Genomic DNA, 20,731 nt, shown 5'->3' on the forward strand with positions numbered 1-20,731 from the left:
CCCGCTTTTTTGTTGTTCTTGTTGTTCACAGCAAGAAGGTTAGTCTGAATCACCTAGTCTGACACTGGTTTTTAAATATGGTACTTTTATTCACATGGTGCTTGCTGTGGATTAAATTGTATTCTACAAAAAGACATGGGGAGAAGTCCTAACCCCCAGTACCTCAGAATGTGACCTTATCTGGAAAAAGGGTCATTGCAGATTTAATTCGTTAAGATGAGGTCCTAGTGGAGCAGAGTAAGCCCTTAATCCAATGGACTTGTGTCCTTATAAGAAGAGGAGAAGATACACAGAGATAGAGGCACACAGGGAGAAGTCCACATGATGGTGGAGGCAGATGTTGGAGTGGTCCATCTACAGACCAAGGGGTGCTAAGGATTGCCAGCAAACACCAGATGCTAGAAGAAGCAAAGGATTCTCCCTGCAAGTTAAGGAGGGCATATAGTTCTGCCAATACCTGGATTTCAGACTTCTGGCCTTCAGAGCTGTGAAACGGTAAATTTCTGTCATTCTAAGCCACCCAGCTTCAGTGCCTTTGATATGGAAACCCTAAAAAACTAATACATTGCTGTATGCTGCACAGAGGACTTTCCCAGAAACCATACTGTTTGTTCTGCACAACTATCCCGACATAAGGTGGGCAGGTGGGTGGTGCTACATGAGATGAGTTTGAGAAACTGAGGCCCAGAGAGGAAGCATCTAGGCGGCACATTCTAGGTGCACAAGTCACAGGCTAGGTGCACGAGTTAGGATGTATGTAGGTGTCCCGCTTCTTTCTACCCACCGAAATGCCATCATTTTTGTTCAGTTTCATCACATCTCTCTAGTGTCCTCGGTCAAGAGAGACCAGCGACCCTGTGCTGATGCTCATTGCTTTGTAGTTGAAAAGAATAGAACATTTACCTGACTGGGCAGTGCACACATTCATTTTTGTGTTCATTCATTTGTTCAGCAGACACTTACTGAGCACTAAGGTCCTATGCCTGGCTGAGGTCGGGCATAGTACAGGGAAGGACAAATGCAGGAAGGATAGAACGAGAACTCAGTTTCTTTCCTCAAGAGCTCACAGTCCAATGGCAGAGAAGATACATCTTCACAACTAAGTCATTATAGCTTTTAAGATGGAACTTAACAGTATGAACGATTTTACTCATACAAAGTGAGTTTTCCACTCTGGTTGATGTACAAATGAAATGTAAGAAAGCATTTGTATATCCAGTTTGATATTTATGGCATGTCTTTTGCCCTGAAGTGTTAGAAACTCTCATTCTAATTATTTACAAAATTATCTGCCAATAAATTGTCCTAAATGACAGCCCAATATAGATTAATAAATTTAGATATTATTGGATTGATGTCATCTAGTTGAAAACGTAGCCTTCCAGCCAATGCCAGACTGCAGTGTACTAGATATAGTTTTACTATTAAATGTTTCTGTTTAGCACACAGTGTTAGTCATCATATATTTATTTATAATTTTCAAAGGAACGTTAAAGGAAGTGTCAGGCAGTTCTTGTCCTCAGCCAGAGACAAACTGCAAGTGATGAAACCTTCATTCTTTGATTCGTCCAACCTTAATTTGAGTGTCCAGGCAGTGGGGATATGGTGTTGAATAAGACGCAAATAAGCAAAGCATAAAATTCAGCGCTGTTGCATTTGACAGCAAAAATTTGAGAAAAGAGCTGGATGAGCCAAATGCCCAAAGGCATGGTAGGAATTAAGGAAGAGAAATGTGGGTTGGATTTGGGGGGAAGAATGTCGGAAAGTTTCACGGAGCTGGGCCTTAGGTGAGAACAGGTTAGGGGCTAGAGGAAGGCCTGGCAGGTGTACAAAGCGAGGAGAGGTGGGGAGCAGAGGCAGGGGCAGGGAGGAAACCCGAAGCATACAGAAGGTGCTCCAGAAAGGACATATGCTCAGTAATACTCAGTTTAACATGCATTTTTGCTCCGTTCAGTAAGAGAACAGACCTCAGGCCTGGAGCTCGAAGTTACAGTCTCTGTCCGCCCCTAACCAGCTCTGACTTTGTGCAGGTCACTTCATTTCTCTGTACCTTTAGTAAGGAAATGAAAATCTGCCTGGTATCAGGACATTGCTAACTTGGCAGAGCCCCTTTGTCCCCTGCGCAGCCTGCCTTCATTGCTCGCTTCATCAGGCCAAGGCTTTGCCAGCTCTGGAAGTCTCAATGTCTGCTGGGGCTGGCTGGGGTCCCTGTGGGCCCTGTACCTGTTCTCAGTGCCATGCCCCTGCTTCCAGATTGGCTCATTCCCTTTAGGGACATTTGTGGAATATTTCCCAAACCTTCTTGCTCTTAATGTATTTCTTGGAGCGTACCCCCCTCCCCCAACCAGCCTATAAATGTGGTTTGCCTCTCCCTAGGAATATCATCTGGGCTCCCGTTTCTAGAGGATTCTAACTTTATTCTGTCCTTCCAATCACATTCTGTGTTCATATCAACCAGTTCTCTTACTAGTTCTCCATCCCATGTTCCCTTGCCTGAATAAGATCACAGACAAATAGACTAAAACTCGTATTACTTTATGGTGACTAGACATTGTATTCTTCAATTACGGTAGAGTTGTTTTTTGTTTGTCTTTTTGCACCAGCTAGGATCTTAACTAAAGGACAGTGCCTGGAGCTTGGAAACAGTTTCAGTCATTCACCCAACAAACAGGAGTAATTATCAGTGATTGGGCCCTCTGCTGTTAGCCTGTCAGAATGGTGAAGAAAGTACTGTTCCTTCCCTCCAAGCTCCCGAAGGGGAAACAAGGCCTGTAGAACAAGTGGAGAGAACCCTAAGGGACATTGTGGGAGTGGCAGGAGCACCTTTTATTGTAAGAGGATTTGTGTCCGTGGGAATATTTGTTGCTTAAAAGAGTATACATAATATAAAAATAGATAATGTGTGATATCCATTTGATGCATTAAAGCATTATTTGATGCTTTAAAGTTTGGAAACTGTCCTTTTCTATAGAAGAAGACACTCCACCATGGATTCTGGACCCTTCGGAAACTGTACTTAGGGGTCTCACGATCAGAGGACCCTTGCTATTTCCAGGAGTCTGCTCCAAGAAGGGACCCCCTCACCTGAGAACATTCCAAACAGTTTCCTCAATGTAGAATTTAAAGCTTTTCCCTTCCCTGGAGAAACAGTAGTGGAATTTTGCCTCAAGTTCATAATTAACACAACGTGATAGAACAGAGTCTCTGAATATGTTTTCACCTCCATCTGTATTTTAAAAGTGAAGTGTGAGGTAGAGACCGGAATAGGAGTAGGTGGGGCAGGTGTGGAGGACAGTTTCCAGGGAGATTTGATGACAGTAGGTATTTGCTAATCCCGAAGCAGGTCCTGGAGAAGCTTGAGAGATTGGTGGGAGGCTGCAGTTTCAGGAGTTGGGGAATCAGCAGATGGGAGCCTGCAGCCGAGGGAGGGTCATCAGAGACCAAATGGGAGGGGGACCAGGGCTCCCCTTCTTCAGGGTACTGGGCTGGCCATCAGCCTCTGCCCTCCAGCTCCTGGAGGGCCTCAGGGAAGACAGAACGTGCTTGGCAGGGCCTCAGGAGAGACAGAACGAAGTTCAAACCGGTTTGCAGGGCATTCCCCTCAGTGAGTGAGCCCGGTGAAGGTGCCCACAGGGTGGTTGGAGAAGGGAGCTGGCCAATGCAGGCAGGAGCCAGAGAGCTCAGTTAAGAGGGTGGAGAGTTCTTGAAGCCCTGAGGGTGATTCCTTCTTTCGGGCTCTGCTAGAGGCTTAAATAACACTCATATATTCTCCCCTAGTTCTGGAGGTGCGAAATCAAATCCATTTCGCTGGATGAGAGTCAGAGTGTTAGTAGAGCTGGGTCCTTCTGTAGGCTGGACGAGAGAGTCTGTTTCCTGACCTTTTCTGGCTTCTGGGGCACCTGCGTTCTTTAGCTCAAGACCCCACCCTTACTTTACTTCAGCCTTTTGTTACTTTTTCGCATCTCCTACTTCCTATGGTGACCTTCTCGGCATCCTTATGATTATATATAGGGTCCATTTGAATAACCAGGGTAATCTCCCCATCTCTAGATCCCTAATGGGATCGACTATGCTAGTTTCCTTTGCCAGAGAGGTTCCAGAGATCAGTGTTTGGCGGGGAGTATCATTCAACCTACTGTAGGACAGAAGGGATTTAGCTAAATCGTGAGAAACCGTTTCTGGATGAAAGACAGGAATTCCTCTCTCCGCTTTGAGGTCTTTGAGGGTGCGGTGCGGCACCCCGTCTTGGGGGCTGAACTGGCCGGGCCGCCAGAGCTGAGCTCCTCAGACCTTCCCTCCAGCAGACGGAACGCCGCCCGGCCTGTGCCAGGTCTCGGTGAGACTGAGCACCGCGGGGGCAGCTCTCTCCAGAGCTGCCTCGTCTGCTCCTGGAAGCAGGGGTGTGAGCTGCTAGCACTGCTCAGGAAGGAAGCAGTCTTCTCTTCCTTCTGATTGGCAGGCAGGCTGGGCTGTTCTGTAGCTTTGCTCCCCCTCAGATCAGCTGTGCTTCCGCAGGCTGGGAACATCTGCCCTGGAGGTTTAACATCAGAGCGGAGGGCGGGAGAGGCCCAGCTGGGCGCCCTGGCAGGAGGTGTGTGGGAGGCCCGGGCTTTTCCTCACTTGGGTCTGTGGATGGTCAGGGGCCAGGCACAGGGAATTTTCAACCTGGAAACATCCTCACAAAGAGTGGTATTTTCTGGGGCGCCTGGGTGGCTCAGTCGGTTGAGCAGCCGACTTTGGCTCAGGTCATGATCTCGCAGTCTGTGAGTTCAAGCCCCGCATCGGGCTCTGTGCTGATGACTCAGAGCCTGGAGCCTGCTTCAGATTCTGTGTCTCCCTCTCTCTCTGACCCTCCCCCACTCTCACTTTGTCTCACTCTGTCTCTCAAAAATAAGTAAATGTTAAAAAAAAAAAAAAAAAAAAAAGAGTGGTATTTTCAGCGAGCGACCTTTTGCGAGAGAAGACCAGCACCTGGTTCATGACCGCCGGTCCCTTTCAACCCTGCCCCCCGGTGCTTTCAGTCACTTGGGATTTAATGTGGATGCCTCCCACTTGCCATATGGACAGGGGCAAGTATTTTGGCCTGATTAGCTCACTTAGGTGTAAGAGGACCTCATGGTTCTGCCCAGGTCTAGTCTCTTCCCCGCCCCAACTTCCACGAGCCCTGCTGCCCTCTGCATTTCTTAGCCCCATGGGCCCGGCTCCACCAGCCATGGATTCGCATCCCTGACCCTCGGTCTCTGCCAGCCTCGGTGAACCAGCACCCTCATGACAGGAGCAGGAGAGCGGGGGAGCCGAGAGAGACCTCCTAAAACTTTCTCGCCCGTGATTTTCTCTCTCACATCCTCTGGAGGCGACCAGCACAGGGCCTTTATTTCCCAGGTAACAGAGTTTCCCTTGCCTGCGGAAAAGGATGTTGGGGACTGATGCTGTCTGGGATTCTTTGCATTGCTCACATCTGAGGAGTGGCCCCTCCTTCTGCGCTTGACTGACTGGCGAAGCACGTGCCCCGTGGCACCGTCTTTTCCAGGAGGGACAGAGACCCAGAGAGTGTGCGGGACCAGCGCCTGGCTGCTGGACACGTCTGACCCGTGCCGTAGTCGACACACCCATGCTTAGAGGCCGTGTTATAGGTAGTTGGGTGTCTGTGTGCCTGTCGCCTCCCACTAGCTAGTATGGGTGTTTCCCAAGGACAGAGTCATTTCTTCATTTAACTGCCTTTAAGCTCTCGGTGCCTAGGCCACGTCTGGCACATAGCTGGTGTGAGAAAGCAGTCCCGACCCCTACAATGACCACCACCACCGCATGTACACAGTGCATGCAACTTTTATGTTGATACGCAACTGTTACGACTTTCTGAGGCCTGTGAGGCCTTACCTCTGTGGTAAGCGAACATGCCCCCCGTAAGGCAGCGGTCATTACAACTCCTGATCGTCCTGGGACGGCGCGTTTCTTCTCTTTGTGCCCTGTTGTCTTGGGCCTTGCCTCTGTGGAGTTCACGTGTGCTTGAGGACTTCTTCCCAGGCCATGGGGAATGAAGACCTCTGCTTGGGGGAGGAGAGGTATCCAGGGACAGTCCCGTGGAGGGGAATGAGGGCAGCCACATCCAGCAGCTGCTGCAGGTTACTCTGTCCTGTCCTCAGACCTGCGGTGCTGTGGAGCGTAAAGGCCAGGCTCTGTCCCCAGACTCAGCCTGAGCGGCCTGAGAGGAGTGCCCCGAGGTACGTGAAGCAGCAGCAAGGGCCAGCTGGTTTCCCAGAGTGAAGTCAGCTCTCAGGACAGGAACTGGACTGAGAACTCCCCATTGCTCCGTCCCGTGGAGAGATTCTCCCGCCTCTGCCCAGGCTAGAGGATCAGGGTGTTACCTTACTAAGGGAGCTAGCAGGAATCCTTGTATCTAGTGCCAGATAAGTCTTTACTGAATAGGTTGCTACTCTTTTTCCTCCTAAAGGCAGCTCTGTTGAGTCATGGGTTAAATCAGCTTTTATGGGCACCTTATCCCTCTTTGTCACGCAGTGTTTATGGGATAGCGTTCCAGATCCCAGACAAGCGAGGCTGGTGACCACAGCCTGCTCTCCAACCGGGGCCTGGCCACCTCCCGGCTTGGGGCGCTGAAGCATCTCTGCGGAAGGACCACCTCCAAGGCTGTAGTCCAGCCCAGGCTCAGAGCCCGCAGGCCTGCAGGACTCTCCCGGCCTCCGGCCATCTGATGAGCCAGGGCCGCATTTCCATCACAGACAGTAAGGGGTGAGTTCATGAAGCATCCTTACCACTTACCTTCTCTCCTGTAACATTACCGCAACCCAGTCTGAGGCAAGGCCCCCCCCCCCCCCCCCGGGGGGGCTGTAAGCAGCAAAGGGCCTAACCACATCTGCATCTCAGAAGAGACTGCTCTGAAAGGGTGGGGGGGTGGGGAGTGCAGAGAGACCTGTCACCAGTCAGGATGTGGCACCGGTCCCGGGGAGGGAGGAGTGGTGGCGTGGGCCACGATGACAGCTGAGCAGCCGGGAGAGGAGGCTGGGCCTGGCAGCGGGCGGACCGTGGGGGATGCGGATGGAGAAGCTGAGCTCACTGTCTGTGTTGCTGGTGTTCTTGAAGTGATAGTGAAGTAGGCAACTGGAGGAAGGAACCCTGAGCTCTTCTTCTGGGGCACCCTGAATGCTGTGAAGAATTCCAGGGGACTGCATCCCAACGGGTAGTTCAAGCATGTTCTTAAAATATCTGCTCTTGGCAGAATGGAACTCCGTGTAGGAAGAATCACATGGTACTTCGTATTCCGTGTTCAGTCCCCAAAGTGTGGGGTTGATTTTGAAATACGTGGTTTAAGCATTTTTTCTCTTGAGAGGTTTCTTGGGGTCGTTTGTTAATATTTTTTCCCATTTATAAAGGTTATATACCCTAGAAGATTCCTGGTTAAGGAACAAGTAGCCAAAAAGATGTCTTGTGAAGTCACGCTCTTATGGAAATTAAAAATGTACAGTTAACAACTGTAGACTGTCGACAGTGACATTTAATGTGCATATTTCCATCTGAATTATTAAACGCTTAGCTAGTTGATGCGAACAAGCCTTCCAGGTATTCCTTGCTTCTCTCTCTTTTTTTTTTAAATGAAACGACACACTTACAAAGCAATAGAAAATCCAGACAATATCAAGTCACTTGTTTAGGCTGTCGGGAAAACTACAACCATAGGAAGGCAACGACACAAACATATGATTTGATGAAATTTCAAAATTAATCTGAAAACGTCTGTCCACATGCATGAGGGCTGATGCCTGTTTTCTTCAGACTGTCACAAGCACAGCCTCTCGTGTTTACCTTTCCCTTGTTAAAACGAAATGGGGGAGTTTCTGTGTTTGAAAACTGGGAACAAGGACAGCTGGTCTCTTGCCATATGCTTCAAACTGGCCCAAGGTGAAATTTTCCTCGTCTGGACATTCTTAACGGTAGCAATTGAGAGTTCATCGTGAATCGTGCTGAAGCTGTTTCCATTATTTGGCCTGAGGAGAGAGAAGGAGCGCTGTGTGTCCTGTTTATGTGATGAAAATAAATTTCTCTGGGCCGGCCATTTGCTCTTTTGAACCTTGTGGTTGCTGTCCCACGATTGGGAGGCTTGTTTATCCATGCGAAAAGGGAATTCGAAGGGGTTATGAAGTCCAGAGTTGATATTTGAGAGACTGAAAAGGATGGATGGCCCCGTGCCAACAACTTTTACTTTTTACTTGGAGATTCCCCTGTATCGTAGTTACCGGCCTTTCCAGCAACGGTCTACAAAAGGGCACCGTGAGGAACTATCCCGGTGGGTAATGCGTAAAATCTTCTGGGCTCGTGTTGATCTTCCTGCCTCCACAATTGCAAAATAACGACAAAAGTAAATATTTGGGACCAGGTTTATTTTGGTCAGACGAGTTCCAGTCTGGTTTCTAAAATTAGGAATTCTGCGGGATGCACGTGGTTTGGGGCATCCTGCCAGAGAACTTTGTCTCAGGGATGTACAGTTCTCTTATTTGTTGTTGCTTGCTTGGAAATGTGCATCCAAACCTCCTCTCATGTCTGTCCATCTGTGCAGACCCACCGCCGATGGTAGGAAGGCTCTACCCAGCTAATTTGGGTAGGCTCCCTGCCTCCTGTCCTCACCCCTGCTTAGAGGAGGATCTGAGCCTGCCGTCTGTCCTTCATGCATTGCCAGACAGGCCTTCCAAGAGCACAGCTTTCCTCCTGTCACTGTCCCTCCTCAGAGCATTCACCTCCCCCCTCAAACACACACGCTGCCTTCAGGCTAAAGGCCCTCCCCACTGTGGTGCTATCTGGTGTGGGACGTCCTCTGCCACCAGCCAAATTGGCCTCCTCGTTGCCCCTCAAACACGCTGGCTACTTGCTTGCCCTTGTAACTTTCCATTTCCCCCATATAAACGTCCCTCCATATCCCCTCTGTCCATCTTTCCGGGCCCAGCAGCAGCCCCATTCCCCCCAGGAAATTGTTCTGTCCAAGGGAAACCTTAGCCAACCACTGTGGATACTTGCCTGCATCATCCGACGCTGTCGTGTTCCCTCAAGCCCAGGAGGTACTCAGGAGGCATTTCTGTGTAGCCCTCTCTTTGGGTGTCAGGTTCCCCCCTTCAGGAAGCTGTCCTATAAAAGCTGCCCTCCCACTGCTGGTTCCTCGGCTCCACGCAGACTCATTCAGCGCTTTGTAGGATGTAGTAAGGGCTGCTGTTATCCTGCACCTCTAACTGGGGCTGTGTTTGGGGTGGGAGGAAGGCCTCATTCACAGGGCCTTGCCTTCATCTGCCTTCTGGGGTAGAGTAGGAGTAAGCACGGCCAGCCTCGTGGGCGTGCCTCCTGTGCTTCACAGAGCGCCCCACGCTTGGTTTAATGCTCTGCAGTTACTGTCTTGAAATTCTTACTTTTTTAACAACGGGCCCTGCATTTTCATTTTGCACTGGGTCCTGCAAAGTAAGTATCTGGTCCTGGGAGTAGGGCAGATGCTGACAGATAACACAAGGTTATCTAGAAGGAATTCTAGAAGGAATGCTGGGTGGGGTATGTGCGGAGACCAGTGAAGGGTGGGCAACAGAATGGGAGAAAGAAGTGAAAGAGATACATCAGTTGTGAGGGGCCTTCCTTGTAGGGGTGACAGTTCTCCAAAGCCATGGGTGGTGACTTCACAGGACCTGCCCTTGACTCTAAATAGATTTATTTAAGTTCTTTCTTTTAAGTCCCTCTCTTTCACCTCTTTCCTGCTTTGCTTTGATGCACAACACTTACCACCATCTGACGTACTCTATACTTTACACGTTTATTTATTGTCTGTCTCTTCCCACTGGAACATAAGTAAGCTCAGTAAAGGCAGGGATGTTTGTGAGTTTTGTCCACGTAGAACACTACCCGAAGGACAGGAGACGCTAACTAAGCATGTGCTGGTGAATTCACTGCCCTCTGGGGGCTGACAATACTGTTAACTTGAGACCAGAAGGATGCCACCGAGGGGAGGTCTGTGAGGCCAGAGCAGGGTCGCAGAGGAGACAGCAGGCTGGCTGACAGAAGGAAATTAAACAGTAACACAAGGTAAGTAGGGATAAAACTCGACGAGCCAAATTCAGCAGAGCAGCAGAGCGAGGAAGAGAGCTTCTCTGAAGCCGCGCCTGGGACCTGAGAGGAACGGCCGTGGTGGATGAGCTCACAGGTGTCCAGCCTGCGCAAGAAACACCATTATTTTCTTATTTCTGCCCCCGTCATGGACCCCATGTCAGTGCCACCAGATAAGCTATTAGGGAGTTAATTTTTGTTCTCATTGGTGAATAGAGACGTAATTATTTAAGGTGATTTTTCCCCCAGTTTTGAACCGGTATTTGGTATGATTGGATGGAGAGCAAGGTATAGGTATGGTTACACCTTAATTGCAGAACCAACGTAGAAGACTCTTCCGGGTGAGCTGGCTTGCTGCTTTGGCTAGTGATTCTAATTAAGTACACTGGGAGAAGTTTGATCCAACGATAGCAGTTTTCAGTGGAATTTTACCGATGAATTGTGACTTTTACCCACAAGCACGAGCATTCCACAAGCAAATGCAGTCATTATGTCGAGGACGCTTGCAACGCTACTGCCCGGCGAGAGGGGTGATGAGCCGGAGTGAACGAGCCCCACCACCCGCTTGGGTCACCCGTAGGCCAGAGGGGGTGAGGCAGATACCCCATGGTGTGTTAGTCATAATGATGGCAGGTAGAAAAGCACACATAGACTGTGCAGTCTGGCGGCCTGAATACAAACTGCAGTTCAGCCACATGGTGGTTGTGCCTACTTGAGCGAAGTCTAGGTGCCCCACTTCCTGGACTGCTAGAATGAGGGTGATGATGCCCGCACGAGGTGGGGATTGCGCACGATCAGTTGTGGGAGCTGCTGGCACAGGGCAGGTGACGTTCCATCAGTGGTGGTTGTGGCTTCCTTCCGAAGCCACTCTTTTGTTTTAATGTGATAAAAAAGCAAAACAACACATACAACGTGATATCTACCCTCTAAATGAGTTTTAAGTGTGGGACAGCATTGTCGACTATATGAACGTGGTTGCACGTTAAATCTCCATAGAGCTTTTTCATCTTGCATGATGAAACTCTGTGCCCATTGAACAGCAATTCCTTCTTTCTCCTCCCCCAGCCCCTGTCAACCAACATTCTACTCTCTCCTTCTGTGAGTTTGACTACTTTAGATAGCTCATAGAAGTGGAATCGTATACCGTATTTTTTTTTATGTCTAGCTTATTTCAGTTAGCATAGTGTCCTCAAGGTTCACCCATTTGTAGCACATGACAGTGTTTATTTTTTTTACGGTTGAATAATATTTGATTGTATGTATATACCACATTTTCTTTCTTCATCCATTGTTGGACATTCCAGTCACTTCTGCCTCTTGGCAGTTGTTAATAGTGCTGCAGTGAACATGGGAGAGCAGATATCTCTTTGAGACCCTGTTTTCAATTCATTTGGATAAGTACCCAGAAGTGGGATTGCTGGATCATATGTAGTGATCTTTCTAATATTAAAAATACGGGACTTTGGGGGAGGGGGGGTGCGCCTGGGTGGCTCAGTTGGTTGAGCTTCCGACTTTGGCTCAGGTCATGATCTCACGGTTTGTGAGTTCGAGCCCCACGTCAGGATCTGTGCTGACCGCTCAGAGCCTGGAGCCTGCTTCAGATTCTGTGTCTCCCTTTCTGCCCCTCCCCTGCTCGCTCGCACTCTCTCTCTCAAAAATAAATGAATGTTAAAAAAAATTTTTTTTAAATATGGGATTTTTAATTTGGGGGGAAACTTCCATATTGTTTTCCACAGCAACTGCACCATTTTACATTTCCAGCAACAGTGCACAGGTGTTCCAGCTTCTCCACATACTCACCAACACTTGGTCTTTTCTCGTGTGTGTGTGTGTGTGTGTGTGCGCGCGCGTTTGGTTGTGTGTGTGTTTAAATAATGGTCATCCTTACAGGTATAAGATAATATTTCATGTGCTTTTGATTTGCATTTCCTTGATGATTAGTGATGTTGAGCATCCTTTCATATGGCCATTGTATGTCTTTTTGGTTGTTGTTTATTTATTTTTGAGAGTGAGACAGAGCACAAGTAGGGGAGGGGCAGAGAGAGAGGGAGACACAGAATCCGAAGCAGGCTCCAGGCCCCGAGCTGTCAGCACAGAGCCCAATGCAGGGCGTGAACCCTTGAACTGAGAGATTGTGACCTGAGCTGAAGTTGGACGCTTAACTGAGAGCCACCCAGGCGCCCCCATTGTATGTCTTTTTTAAGAGCAATGTCTATTCACGTCTTCTGCCCATTTTTAAATTCAGATTATTTGTTTTGTTTGTTTTGCTGTTGAGTCATAGGAGTTCCTTACATATTTTGGGTATTAACCCCTTACCAGATACATGGTTTGCAAATATTTTCTCCCGTTTTGTAGGTCTGTTGATGGTTTCCTTTGCTGTGCAGAAGCTTTCTAGTTTGATGTAGTCCCGCTTGTCTGATTTTTGCTTTTGTTGCCTATACTTTTGGTGTCCTATCTAAAAACAATCATTGCTAAGGCCAACATTTTTCCCTTTTCTCTTCGATGAGTTTTATAATCTTAGGTCTTAAACTTAAATCTTTTTTTTTTTTTTATAATCTTAGTTTTAAACTTTTTTTTTTTTAACGTTTATTTATTTTTGGGGGGACAGAGAGAGACAGAGCATGAACGGGGGAGGGGCAGAGAAAGAGGAAGACACAGAATCGGAAACAGGCTCCAGGCTCTGAGCCATCAGCCCAGAGCCTGAAGCGGGGCTCGAACTCACAGATCGCGAGATCGTGACCTGGCTGAAGTCGGACGCTTAACCGACTGCACCACCCAGGCGCCCCTAAACTTAAATCTTTAATGTACTTTTGAGTTGATTTTGTACATGGTGTAATATAAGGGTCCAGTTATATTATTTTACCTGTGGGTATAAAGTTTTCAGAAATACCATTTGTTGAAGGGACTATACTTTCCTCAATGTGTAGACTTGACTCCATTGTTGAAGCCCTTTTGACTACGTATGTGTGAGTTTATTTCTGGGGTCTCTGTTTTGTTCCATGAGTCTGTGTATCTGTCTTAATGCCAGCACCATACTGTTGGATAGCTTTGTGATATATTTTCAAGTCAGGAAATGTGAGCCCTCCAGCTTTGTTCCTCTTTCTCAAGACTGTTTTAGCTATTTGAGGTTCCATATGAATTTTAGGATTGTTTAATTCTATTTCTGCCAGAAAAAAAAAGGCCATTGGGATTTTAAGAGATTACACTGAGTCTGTAGATTGCTTTGGGTAGTATGAACATTTTAATAACATTAAGTCTTCAGTCCATGAACACCTGCTGTCTTAGCATTTATTTGTGTCTTCTATAATTTCTTCACATTTTTTTTAAGTAGGTTTCACACCCAACGTGGGGGGTGAACTCATGACCCTGAGATCAAGAGTCACACGCTCTACTGCCTGAGCCAGACAGGCGCCCCATGTTTGTGTCTTCTACAATTTCTTTCACCAGTTGTAGTTTTCAGTGTACAAGGCTCTCGTCCCCTTGATTAAGTTTAACCAAAAAAATGAAAAAGCTTTTTTGATGCTATCGAAAGTGCAATTGTTTTCCTAATTTCCTTTTCATTGTTGGATTGTTTGTTGTAAGCAGGTGGAAACAACCGATTTTGGCACATTGATTTTGTCTCCAGCAACTTTGCAGAATTCATTTATTCGTTCTAGTAGTTTTTTATGGGATCTTTAGAGTTTTCTGTATATAAGATCATGTCATCTGTGAACTGAGATGGTTTTGCTTCTTTCTTAACAACTTAGATGCCTTTTATCTCTTTTCCTTGTCTAATTGCTCGGATTTTCACTACCTTGTTGAATCAAAGTGGCAAGTGGGCACCCTGCCTTGTTGCCGAGCCTAGAGGAAGAGCTTTCAGTTTTTCACTTTGAGTAGGATGTTAACTATGGGCTTTGGGCGGGGGCGGGGGGAGGGGGAGGGGAAGAAACCATAGGAAATCATAGGAAAGATATGTTTAACTGTAGCATAATAACAACAGCAAAACTATGGGCTTTTAGTATATACCCTTTATTATATTGAGATTATTTTCCTTTAAGTTCTATTTTTTTAGTATTTTATTATGAGATGGTGTTGAATTTTGTCAAATGCCTTTTTTTGCGTCTGTTGATGTGATCTGTGTTTCACTCTGTTAATGGAGTGTATCACGTTGATGGATTTGTGTGTGTTGAACCATCCTTGCATCCCAGGGATAAATCCCACCTGGTCATGGGACATGATCCTTTTACTATGCTGTTAAATTTGGTTTGCTAGTATTTTGTTAAGGATTTTTACATCTTTATCCATCAGGGATATTGGCCTGTGCTTTGCTTCTCTTCTAGGACTTTGGCTTTGGTATCAGGATGAAGATGCCCTCGTAAAATGAGTGAAATGTTCTGACCTCTTTAATTATTGGGATGAGTTTGAGGGGAATTGGTATTCATTCTTCTTTAAATGTTTGATCGGATTCTCCAGTGAAGCCATCTGACCCTGGGCTTTTCTGTGTTGGGAGATTTTGATTATTGATTCAGTTTCCTTATTCATTATTGAACTGTTCAGGTTTTCTGTTTCTTCATGATTCAGTCTTGGTAGATTATATGTTTCTAGAAATTTATCCATTTCTTCTAGGTTATCCAATTTGTTGGCATATAATGTTTCATAGTAGTCTCATAATCTTTTTTTATTTCTGTGATCTCAGTTGTTAATGCCTCGTCTTTCATTTTTTTATTTTATTTGAGTTTTCTCTTTTTTTTTATTAGTTTACCTAAAGGTTTATCAGTTTTGTTGATCTATTCAAAAACCCAACTCTTAGTTTCATTGATTTTTTTCTTTTGTTTTTCTAGTCTTTATTTTGTTTATTTCTGTTATAACTATTTTTTATTTCCTTCCTTCTGCTAACTTTGGGCTTGGTTTGCTCAACTTTGGGCTTGGTTTACTCTTGTTTTTCCAATTCCTTGAGGTATAAAGTTAGGGTGTTTATTTGATAACATTCTTCTTTTGTTTTTCAAGTTTATTTATTTATTTTGAGGGGGGATGGCAGGGCAGAGAGAGAGAGAGAGAGAGAGAGAGAGAGAGAGAGAGGGAGAGAGAGGATCACAATCATGCTCTGGGCTGTCAGCCGGAGCCTGACATGGAGCTTGAACTCATGAACCAGGAGATAGGACCTGAGCCAAAATCAAGAGTTGGACAGTTAACCAACTGAGCCACCCAAGTGCCCCATAATTCTTCTTGTTTAATGTAGGCATTTGCCACTCTAAACTTCCCTCTTCATACTGCTTTTTCTACATCCTGTAAGTTTTGGTATGTTGTGTTTTCATTTGTATTTGTCTCAGATATTTGTGATTTCTTTTTTGACCCATTGGTTATTCAAGTGTGTGTTGTTTAATTTCCACATATTTGTGAATTTTCCAAATTTCCTTCTGTTGATTTCTTGTTTAATTCCATTGTGGTCAGACAAGTTATTTGGTACGATTTCAGTCTTCTTAAATTTGTTAAAACTTGTTTTGTGACCTAATGTGTGATCTGTCTTGGAGAATGTTCTTTGAGTACTTGAGATGAATATGTATGGTGCTGCTGTTGGGTGCAGTGTTTTGTACATGTCTGTTAGGTCCATTTGGTCTCTTGTGTTATTCAGGTCTTCTGTTTGTCTTCTCTCTAGATATTCTGTCCGTTATTAAAATTTTCTACTATTAATGTGTCACTGTCTGCTTTGCCCTTCATTTCTGCCCATGCTTGCTTCGTATATTTGTGTACTCTGGTGTTAGGTACATATATATTCATAATTGTTGTATTTCCAGTGAATTGGCCCTTTTACCAGTAATGTTCTTCTTTGTCTCTAAGTATAGCCACTCTCCTCTCTTTTGTTGCCATTTGCATGGAATATCTTTTTCCACCCTGTCACTTTCAGCCTATGTGTGTTCTTAAATCTAAAGTGAGTCTCTTATAGACAGCAGGTAGTTGGATCTTATTTTTTTGTCCATTCAGCCACTGTATGTGTTTTGGTTGGGGACTTTAATCTATTAACATGTACTGATAGGGAAGGTCTTACTATTGCATTTCGTTTTCTGTCTTGTAACTTGTGGTCTCTCGTTTTTCTTTTTAGCTGTCTTGTGTGTCAATGACTTTTTTGTGGTGACATGTTTTTAATCCTTTCTCATTTTCTTTTGTGTCTCTTCTATAGGTATTTTCCTTATTGTTACCATGGGAGTTGTATAAAGTATCTTATAGTTACAACAGTCTATTCCAAGCTGATAACCAAGGCCACTTTTAATCTTGGCACAATTTTAAGGAATAAGGTACAACAAATGGATTGTTTAAACTTTCTCGTTTTAACCTTCCTTTAATTACTTTGATGGAATTAACTAGAGTTAGTGGATGTATATTTCATGAGCCTAATGCAACCGAATCCCAATGGTATTTTTTTTTTTAGAACTCGATAAAGTGGTTCTGACATTCATCTGGAAGCATAAAGGGTTAGACTATCCAAGAAATTTTCGAAAAAAGATATAATAAACGGGGACCAGTACTGTTAACTATAAAATAGTGTATCTGGGGGCGCCTGGGTGGCGCAGTCGGTTGGGCGTCCGACTTCAGCCAGGTCACGATCTCGCGGTCCGTGAGTTCGAGCCCCGCGTCGGGCTCTGGGCTGATGGCTCAGAGCCTGGAGCCTGTTTCCGATTCTGTGTCTCCCTCTCTCTCTGCCCCTCCCCCGTTCATGCTCTGTCTCTCTCTGTCCCAAAAAAATAAATAAACGTTAAAAAAAAAAAAATTAAAATAGTGTATCTGCAGTAGCAAAGCTTTGTGTTACGGGCACAAGCAGAGGACTGGAGGGGAGCAGAGAGGGATGAAGAGAATGCCCCACTCAGTGTATGAAGATGAATTGTTTAATAAATATTATTAGGATATTTACCTTTGGGGGGAAACTAGCTAGATTTCATATATCCTACTATGTACAGAATAAACTCCAAACAGATACAATTTTTACTTTAAAGATACTTTATTTTTTTTTTTTTAATTTTTTTTTTTCAACGTTTATTTATTTTTGGGACAGAGAGAGACAGAGCATGAACGGGGGAGGGGCAGAGAGAGAGGGAGACACAGAATCGGAAACAGGCTCCAGGCTCTGAGCCATCAGCCCAGAGCCTGACGCGGGGCTCGCACTCACGGACCGCGAGATCGTGACCTGGCTGAAGTCAGACGCTTAACCGACTGCGCCACCCAGGCGCCCCAATGTTTATTTATTTTTGAGACAGAGAGAGACAGAGCATGAACGGGGGAGGGGCAGAGAGAGAGGGAGACACAGAATCGGAAACAGGCTCCAGGCTCCGAGCCATCAGCCCAGAGCCTGACGCGGGGCTCGAACTCCCGGACCGCGAGATCGTGACCTGGCTGAAGTCGGACGCTTAACCGACTGCGCCACCCAGGCGCCCCTACTTTAAAGATACTTTAAACTGAAAAAAGAACTAGAAGGTTGGCGGGCCGGGGCGGGGGCGGGGCAGTGGCATGCCTAGATGGCTCATTCAGTTAAGTGTCTGACTCTTGATTTCGGCTCAGGTCATGATCTCACGGTTTGTGAGTTTGAGCCCCGCATTGGACTCTGTGCTGACAGCATGGAGCCTGCTTGAGATATTCATTCATTCATATTCTCTCTCTCTCTCTCTCTCTCTCTCTCTCTCTCTCTCTGCCCCTACCTTGCTCGTGTGCTCTCTCTCTCTTAAAATAAATAAACTTAATTAAAAAAAACTAAAAGAAAATGTAAGTGAATAGTATATCATATTAGGGTGGGAAGAAATCAGTTAAAAAATCATTTGATAGGGCACCTGGTTGGCTCAGTTGGGTGACCAACTTCTGCTCAGGTCATGATTTCACAGTCCCTGAGTCCGTGGGTTCGAGCCCCGCGTTGGGCTCTGTGCTGACAGCTCGGAGCCTGGAGCCTGCTTTGAGTTCTGTGTCTCCCTCTCTCTCTGTACCTCCCCACTCATGCTCAGTCTCTCTCTCAAAAATAAACAAACATTTAAAAAAAATCATTTGATTTGACTCCCTGACAACTTAAAACTTCTGCACATCTACAACCACCGTAAAAAACAAAAGGCCTAAAACAAACTGAGACTATTTCCAACGTACAGAATGGTCCAAGGATTATGTCTCCAATTTGGACAAAGGAACTCTTAACAATCAAAGAAAAAAGTGGAAAAATAGGCAAAAAATATATAAGCCCAGTTCTCAGAAGCAGTAGAAATGGTCAGAGGCGTAGGAGAGGTCACAGAACTCGGAGGTCGGAGGTCGGAGGGCAATTGCGGAAATGCGCATGAAAGCGACATTGTTGCCATTTCTACCTTGCAGACGGGCAAAGGCTGTTTAAAGTCTCTGTGTTGGCACAGCCTCCCGGGGACACCCCACGGGTTGGGGGTGCACCGCGACACCGCCTCTCTAGGCAGCAGATGGTCCGCAGGATCTAGAGGCTCAACATTTCTTCAAAGACTTTGGTCCCAGCGATTGCACTTCTAGGAATTTCTTCTAATAGGATAATCAGACACATAAAGTTATGTACACGTCCTCGCTGTAGTATCATTTTTCATGCTTCTTACTCATTATAATGCATGGTACATTACATAGAATTTCCACTTTAACAGGTGGTACAAAATTCAAAGGATACTGAAAGGAAATGGAGTGAAAAAGCATTCTCCCTCCCTCCCAGTTCTGTCCTCCATTTCTCTCCCATGGAGCAACCAGTTGCTTATAAATCCTTCCAGAGGTACTTTTTGCTTTGCGCAGGTAAGAATGTGCACGTGATTGTGCTCTTTAGTTTGTTAATTTGTTTAACTTTGTATTTGAAGGTCTGTGGTAGCACACTATCTGTACCATATGTACGTTGCTTTTCTCATTTAATAAATCTCAGAATGTGTTCCATTAGTAGTAGGCAATATAGTACAGAAGTTAAAAAGCACGCATTAGTTGGGTTGGAACAAACACTACTGTTTACGAGGTAGGTCATCTTGGACAAGTTTCTTAGCTTCTGGGGGCCTTAGTTTCCTCATCTATAAAAGGAGTATAGTATTAGCTCTTACACATAAGATTACTGAAGTGATTCGGTGAGTCACTATATACAGTGCAAGAATAGCAGTTGGCACATCTTACGTGTTTGCTACCATCGGTGTGTATAGAGCTGCAGCCTTTTAACAGCTGTATAATACTCCACACCAGGGATCTATTCCACTTTGTCCCATATTAGTGAATAACTAGATATTTCCTAACATTGCTGTTGCAAACAAATTGCAGCATTTGTTGTGACACTTAAAAAAAATTTTTTAAAGCTTATTCATTTTTTGAGAGACGGAGACAGAGCACAAGCGGGGGAGGGGCAGAGAGCGAGGGAGGCACAGAATCCGAAGCAAGCTCCAGGCTCCGAACTGTCAGCCCAGAGCCTGACGCAGGGCTCGAACTCACAAACCGCGAGATCATGACCTGAGCCGAAGTCGGACGCTTAACGGACTGAGCCACCCAGGCACCCTTGTTATGATACTTTTTTAAAGGAAACAGCATAAGTGTCCAAAGTTAGTTTAATTATGGCACAGTATATAGGCACACGTATGCAATATAGCCCATCAAAGTAAGGTTGTAGAAGGGTACCACATATGCAAAAATGGTCACATATATTTTTTAAGTAGAAACAAATGTTTTTAATATTTATGCAATTATTTTCCATTATTAACATGAAGTAGATTATAGAAACTGGAAAACAATAGAAAAGTATAAAGTTAATAAAATAATAATTGACCCAGCCCTATGATCCAGAAATTGCCATGCTTACCGAACGTATTGGTGAATTTTATTTAATCTCTGTCTGAAAATTTGCACCAATTATTTCATAGGAAACAGAGGTTGCGGGAGCTGAGAGTTGGATTCCTCAGATAGGTTGGCGAGACGTGGGTGGCATAGGTGAAGCCGGCTTGGAGGAGGAGGCTTGCTGTGGACAAGAGGGCTTCCCCAGGAAGCAGTATTGCTTGAGCTGACCTCTCTCTGAAGAATCACAGGCGCTGTTCCTTTTTGGTAGTCTCCCAGAAATGCTCATTGTTCTCTGTTTTGTCTCATACGTACACTCATTCAGTAAACATGTGTCACCACGGGCCCATTCTGTACCAGCACATTTCTATGTCCGAGGGACTTGGGCACGAACAAGATGTGTCACAAGCTTGTGCGCCTGGAGCCTGTGTTCCGGATCTTGTCCAGAGACACCTGACAAGGCTGAAGACATAAGGAATGTACAGCACCAAGAGGTTTCACCTGCCAGTGACCATGAGCACTTTTCCATGGCTCTTCCTGGTGGCATTTCTTGTGGCTGCAAGGTTTTCTCTCCAGCTGGTACGCATTAGTTGAATTAACCGTTCCCACTCTGCTGGGCGTTCGGATGGTTTGCGGAAGACTTATGGTCTCCGACACGTAGCTCGCCTGCTTTTCAAATGGATCGTTCCAGTCTCCAGCGTGACCAGCAACGTGTGAACGAAGGTGCCTCTGCCATCAAAACCTTACCACCATTGGCTGTGTTGTTGTTTTCGTCATTTCTGTTCATTTAATTAACAGGCACAAAACGGAGCTTCATCGTTTCAGCGTTCATTTATTTAATTACTGTTAAATTTTAACCTTTACTTCCTCTTAAGTGCATTTT

The 20,731-nt window shown here is 45.6% G+C and overlaps 1 protein-coding gene across 4 annotated transcripts in view; it reads left to right on the forward strand.

Moving 5' to 3' along the window:
- CTDSPL (CTD small phosphatase like) overlaps nucleotides 1-20,731 on the forward strand; it is a 122,124-nt gene that overhangs the window by 57,817 nt on the left and 43,576 nt on the right. Inside the window, exon 1 of one of the 4 annotated variants that reach the window (XM_086720440.1) lies at nucleotides 17,880-18,840. The exons of the other annotated variants lie outside the window; for them this stretch is intronic. Coding sequence (XP_086576566.1) covers nucleotides 18,786-18,840 — 55 coding nt within the window. The 5' untranslated portion in view covers nucleotides 17,880-18,785. Of the gene's footprint in view, nucleotides 1-17,879; nucleotides 18,841-20,731 lie in introns of those variants that run through there. 4 annotated transcript variants of the gene reach the window in all.

The sequence above is a fragment of the Puma concolor genome, chromosome C2 (assembly GCF_028749965.1).
Source record: "Puma concolor isolate L17-30 chromosome C2, mPumCon1.1.hap2, whole genome shotgun sequence".
Classification (NCBI taxonomy): domain Eukaryota; kingdom Metazoa; phylum Chordata; class Mammalia; order Carnivora; family Felidae; genus Puma; species Puma concolor.